Source organism: Nymphalis io, chromosome 29 (assembly GCF_905147045.1).
Source record: "Nymphalis io chromosome 29, ilAglIoxx1.1, whole genome shotgun sequence".
Lineage (NCBI taxonomy): Eukaryota > Metazoa > Arthropoda > Insecta > Lepidoptera > Nymphalidae > Nymphalis > Nymphalis io.
This window is the reverse complement of record NC_065916.1, coordinates 3,589,163-3,595,764: the sequence shown is the minus strand read 5'-3', so window position 1 is coordinate 3,595,764 and position 6,602 is coordinate 3,589,163. Positions and strand designations below refer to the sequence as shown.

The 6,602-nt window shown below is 46.0% G+C and overlaps 1 protein-coding gene across 1 annotated transcript; it reads right to left on the bottom strand.

Annotated features, from left to right (window-relative positions):
* Nucleotides 1–5,640: 5,640 nt before the first annotated feature.
* Nucleotides 5,641–6,350, bottom strand: LOC126779792 (NAD-dependent protein deacylase sirtuin-5, mitochondrial-like; the record flags this gene model as incomplete). Its single annotated transcript, XM_050503927.1, has 1 exon — nucleotides 5,641–6,350. A coding segment is annotated over one exon (663 nt), but the record flags the coding sequence as incomplete, so codon positions are not given.
* Between the last annotated feature and the right edge of the window lie 252 nt (nucleotides 6,351–6,602).

Sequence of the window (6,602 nt, the reverse complement as noted above, 5' to 3'; positions counted from 1 at the left end):
GGGTCTAACCGTCGCGGGCGGCTAGATACCGGTGGTCCATCGGTGGTACGGATATGGTGCACCGTAGAGTGTTTGGTGATGTGCGGCTTTCCAGCAGGACGAGTGATTTCTGGGAATTCTCTAAGCAGGCGATGATAAGATGTATCCTCTAAAGTCGTACGGACTGAGGAAATTGTTTCCGTAGAACGTTGTTTCGGGAGTGCAACAGCAAGTGTGGTAACACCGTCAACAAGGCGCTGGTTGCGACAGTCGACTAGCAGGTTGTAGTAACTCAAAAAGTCGACGCCGATGATGGACTTTGAGACGTCTGCTACGACGAAACGCCACGTGAAAGTGCGCCTAAGTCCTAGATCCAGCGTTAAGGGGAGGAAGCCATATGTGTAAATGATAGTCTTATTTGCAGCGAACAATTCGTATCCCGTTTTGTTTCTAGGTTCCCGAACAGCGGATCTTGGAAAGACACAGAGGTCTGAACCGGTGTCAACTAAATATTGCACTTTGGTCTTGCGATCCGTGATGAACAGGCGGCCCGAAATTGTAAGGCAGTCGTTTACCGCCACTACTGGCTGCCTTGAGCGTTTCCCATTTTCTTGTAGCTACACGGTTGAATACATTTGCGTGCGCGCTCACCGAATCTATAATGGTACCAACAGTACGGGTAGTTATTTGTTTGTGAGCGGGAACGTGCGCGAGAATGTCGTCGCGATCTGTCTATGGCGAATCGTGAGCGGGATCGTGGCTGTCTTCGGTTAAGTTGCATGCTAAGTATCTCCATCTGCTTGCTCAGCTCAGCTACGGTCTGATTCAGGCTTTCGAAACTAGTACTTGGTACTCCTAGAGTGGAAATAGATGCACTAGCTACTTGCCCGGCTACTCGACCGGCTACTGGCACGGCTACTTGCTCGGACACTTGCAATGGTGCTGGAACGATTTCGTTGATACGGTCGGCAAGCTCTGCCATGTCTTCAAGGCTCATCTTCGTATGCTGCGCTGCTATACACGTCTGCAAATGCGTTGGGAGTCGACTTGACCAGATGGTACGGATAAAATCGGTTGGAACAGTTGGCCCAGCTAGGTGTTGTAGATGCCGTAAAAATTGTGTGGGCTTTCTATCACCGAGTTCCTCGTGCATTAGCAGTTGTTTTATTTTACGCTCTTGTGAAGCTGACAGCTTCCGTATTAATTCGGCTTTTAATTTGTCGTACCTGCCGGTGGAAGGTGGAGCTACGACCAGGTCCCTTATTTCCGCCGTGTGCTGTGGTTCGAGTTGCGCTAGTACGTAATAGAACTTCGTGGAGTCTTCTCGGATGCCGGACAGGGTGAATTGGCCTTCGAGCTGTGCGAACCATAATTCTGGATCATCTGGGTTGAATACAGGTACTCTCACTCCAACTCGCATCGTTTCTCCAGTGGCCGGAAGGGCGGTAACAGCTGTGGCGTCACGTGATAATGGAGCGTCCGGCATTGACATCTTGAAAGGTCTTCTTCTTCTTCGTGCTTCAAACGTCGGGGTCACCAGTGAAGAGGGTCGTAGCTTAACCACCAATTAAAAACTCCGGCAGACTTTGAGATGTATTTATAGTGACAAGTCAACAATGTTTACATTAGAGCGTACAGTAAAAATAGTTGAAATAATTAATTAATTAAAAATAAACAACAACAACAGTGCTTATATAGGCATTCCCCTCTCACGATGACCACCACGCCTCGGACCTCCTCCTAGGCGAAAACAAAAGCGATGCATGCGGCCATCTTGCGTGGTCAAGCGTGTGACGTCGCTGCGAGGACAATAGATGCGTATGCGACCATATTGCCGAAGGGGTGTATCCATACGTGTGACGACATACATCAGACCACTGCAACATCACCTGATCAATGACGTAGTTGATCAGGTGATGTTTGTGCTGCGTTTAGACGCATTGTGCACTCGCCACAACCTCTTGAGGTAGTGATTATATTAATGGCGCCAAAATTGTAATTCAAAATGGCGTCATGACGTTTGTGTTTTTAAAATGCTAAGTAGGTTTTTTTTTTTAAATAAATACAAAAATTATTTTACCGTACAACATTATTGTTTTAAATTTATAATCAATTTTTATTGGAGTCTTACATATCAGCGCGGCTTAATGCAAAAGTAACATCGGCATTGTAAGAGCTACCATTAACAAAAAAAAAAAATACAAACCTAAAGATTTGTTCCTTGGGGCGTGATTATCATTTTAAAAACAGTTACGTTATATATGTATGCATATAAATATATTATTTCATTTAAATAGAAAATAACATTTGCAATATATAAAGGCTTATATATATACATATATATATATATAATCAATCAATCAATCAATCAACAGCCAATCGTTGTCCACTGCTGAACATAGGCCTCTCCCAAGGTGCGCCAAAGCTCCCTGTCCTCCGCCTTCCGCATCCAGTTGGTGCCCGCCACCTTCTTAAGGTCGTCGGTCCACCTGGCTGGAGGGCGCCCTACGCTGCGCTTGCCGATTCGCGGTCTCCACTCTAGGACTCGTCTGCTCCAACGGCCATCGGTCCTACGACATACGTGACCAGCCCACTGCCACTTCAGCCTGCTAATTTTGCAAGCTATGTCGGTGACTCCGGTTCTTTTCCGGATAATCTCATTTCTGATCTTATCCTTCAAAGATACTCCGAGCATAGCTCGCTCCATAGCACGCTGAGCGACTTTGAATTTGTAGACTAGTCCCGCAGTTAGTGTCCACGTTTCGGCACCGTATGTCATGGCAGGTAAGACGCATTGGTTGAAGACTTTCGTCTTCAAACATTGCGGTATAGACGACTTGAGGACTTGACGAAGGTTGCCAAATGCTGCCCATCCCAAGCGAATTCTTCGATCGGCTTCCTTCTCGAAGTTGTTCCTACCGACTTGTATTACCTGTCCTAGGTAGGTATATTCACTAACAACTTCGAGAGGTTTCCCCTCGACGTATATCGGTCCCGGCACGACATGCCTATTGAACATGACCTTGGTCTTGTCCAAGTTCATACCGAGACCGACACGCCGGGAAGACTCGCCTAGGCTACGCAGCATTTCGGTGAGTTGTTCCAGCGACTCTGCTATGATGACGATATCGTCGGCAAATCGAAGGTGTGAGATGTACTCGCCGTTTACATTGACTCCATACCTAGTCCAATCCAGCGTTTTGAAAACGTCTTCCAACGCGTTGGTGAACAGTTTCGGGGATATTACATCCCCCTGTCTCACCCCTCTGCGCAGTTGGATCGCCTTCGTCTTACAGTCCTGGATGTGGACAGTCATTGTAGCGGCGTTGTACAGACATCTCAGTACCTCGATATATCTCCAATCGATATGACATCTCTGCAATGAGTCGAGCACTGCCCAGGTTTCGATGGAGTCGAAGGCTTTCTCGTAGTCCACATATGCCATACACAGCGGCTGATTGTACTCTTCGGTCTTCTGCACAATCTGCCGAACAGTATGGATGTGGTCCACGGTGCTGTAGCCTAATCGAAAGCCGGCTTGCTCTGGGGGCTGGAACTCGTCAAGTCGTCTGGCGAGACGGTTCGTGACGACTCTTGAGAACATCTTATACACGTGACTCAGGAGGGAGATTGGTCTGTAGTTTTTCAAGAGGGTTTTATCACCTTTCTTGAAAAACAGTACCACCTCACTCCCGCTCCACGTTTCCGGGGTCTTGCCATGTTGGATGACGGAATTAAAGAGGCTTGCTAGCTCTTTCAGGACCGGGGTCCCGCCTGCCTTAAGCAACTCTGTTGTGATTCCGTCATCTCCCGGAGCTTTGTTGTTTTTAAGCTGTTCTAGAGCCGCCCTAATCTCTCCTTGGTCAACGACCGGGAGCTCCTCGGAGTAATGGCGCATAAGAGGGGCGCGCTGGTCATCAATACTGATTCCCACGGGTTTATCCGATCTTGAAGAGAACAACTGCCCATAAAACCTCTCTACTTCTCCGATAATCTCAGGCCTAGAGGTAACGACCCCACCATTTTCAGTTTTAAGTTTTGTCAGACGCGGCCTCCCAAACTTGCGAGCGAACACTTTCGATCCCCGATTTTGCTCAATCGCAGCCTTGATGGCACGGGTATTGGAGCGTCGGAGATCGCGTCGCGTCAGCGTTTTTATTGTTCGGTTTAAGGCCTTATCTGACAAAAACGATGGTAGTTCTCGTCGTTTTCTCATGAGCTCGAGTGTCTCAGCAGAGAGTTTTGGTGCGTTGTCTCTTCTCTGTGGCGGAAAACACTTGCGGGATGTGTTTTGCAGTATTTTGACCAGCGTGTCGGTTCTCTCATCAATGCTGCTTATGGTTTCCAACGCGGTGAATTGATTTTGAAGTTCCATTTGGAACTTTTCGGAGCCTTGAGCAGCTTGGAGCATGGTAGGTCGGAGAGTAGACCTCATCATTCTCGATCTTTCGGCTTTTAAGTTGATATTTAGAGTGCCTCGAACCAAGCGGTGATCACTTCCGGTATTAAACCTGTTGATCACTGAAACATCTCTAAATATGTGCCTTTTATTCGAAATGATAAAGTCTATCTCGTTCCTTGTCACGTTATCGGGGCTTCGCCAGGTCCACCTCCTCTGAGGCTTCTTTTGAAAGAAAGAATTCATCAAAAAAAGCCCCTGTGCTTCGAGAAAGTTTACCAGCATTTGCCCCCTGTGATTTCTGCAGCCCAAGCCGTAAGGTCCGACTTTCGATTCACCGCTATCTTGTACTCCCACTTTAGCATTAAAGTCTCCCATAACAACATTGTAGTGGGCCTTCGAGGTGTCGTTGAGGGCCTTTGCGATGTCCTCGTACATCGCTTCGACCACATCATCAGAGTATGTCGAAGTTGGCGCATATACCTGTACGACCTTCAGGGAGTACCTGTCGGAAAGTTTTAGGACAAGGTACGCTACCCGGTTCGACACACTACTGATTTCCACAATGCTGCTAATGAGATCCTTTTTGACTAGAAAACCGACACCACCCTGGGAGAGGTTATCACCTCCGCGGAAGTAGAGTAAGTTACCGGACTCTAGAGTTATCGTGTCCTCCCCCTGTCTTCGGACTTCAGATAACCCCAGTATATGCCAGTTTATATGACTTAACTCTACTTCTAATTCGGCGAGGTGATGGTCCAGCCTCATCGAGCGTCCATTATACGTTGCCATTTTCAGTCGTTTTATACGGTAGCCTGCCGTGAACCGGTGATTCTTAGCACCCCCTGCCCTGCCGATACCGCGACCGCTACCTTGGTCGGGCCTAGCGGGCTTGCCGGTAACTGGGGGCCTTTTTTTTGGGCGCATCTGCCATTAATGGAGGGGTTTGCCCATACTCGCCGCGCTGGGCAGGCGTGTTGGCGAGCGCAGTAGGGGGGGTAAGATGTTTATGGGAGGGACGCTGCTGCCCATCCCCCCTTTTCCCCGTCCCTCAGTCGCCTCTTACGACACCCACGGGATGAGATTGGGGGAGTACTATTCTAAGCCGGTACTCCACGGCAACTTTACAACGGATTATGCTTAGTAATCAAACACAAATAATTCTAATAATTTATACAGAAATTGATTTGTAATGTATTTATAGCTATGAATGTACTATGCAATGCTGTTATTCTTCCATAGAATACATAGCAGACTTGTGTTGGTTAAAAGTATTGTTTGCATAAGTACTGAAAGTATTTTTCTACCTTTATTTTTTACCTGCTTTTTCCAAAACAGCAGGTTCTAAACTTTCACCAAACCAGATAATATGTGGTCTTAAGAGACCATTGCAATTTTCTTTTTTACAGTGTGGTAGAGATTTAATTGGGATATCTGATCCAACAATATTAGCATCTGGTGCTCCCCGATTAGCTAAAGCCTCACAAATAGGAATGTCTGTGTTGTCTAATACTTCTTTGCATTTGGTGCAACGGGTCTTGAATAAGTTACCATGAAGCTCAATTAGATTGTTTGTACCAGCTCTTGTATGGAGGCTATCAACCTTTTGAGTTATTACTGTTACTTTTTTTTCAACACCATATTTCGTTTCAAATTTTGCTATAGCTATGTGTCCTGTGTTTGGTTGTGCTTGTGCTGCTACTTCTCGCCTATAGTGATAAAATTCCCAAACCAGACTAGGACTGCTACGGAATGCCTCTGGCGTTGCCAAAGAAGATGCCTGATATTTTCTCCAATATCCACCTGCTCCTCTGAACGTCGGTATTCCTGATTCAGCACTTATCCCAGCGCCTGACAATATGACTATTTCTTTTGCCGCTTTTAATGATTCCTTAAACTTAACGATATCACTGGATTGGCGATTGGCCATTGTTTGGAAATTAGTATGTCTAACTGCACTACGTATGACCCTGATATATATAAGCCTTTATATATTGCAATATTATTTATACATAAGCATAGACGTTTTGCATGTATGTTATATACGTAATAAAAACTCTGACACTGATTAATTAACTGACTGAATAAAAATGAGTTATGAGTGAAAAATTGCTCGATCACATATGATGGTTTATTAAAAATTTGTCCGCTAGTGTTAAATATATGAAAGTTTATATGGATGGTCCACATTTTTTTTATACAGTGTTGCCAACTTGGGGGTTTT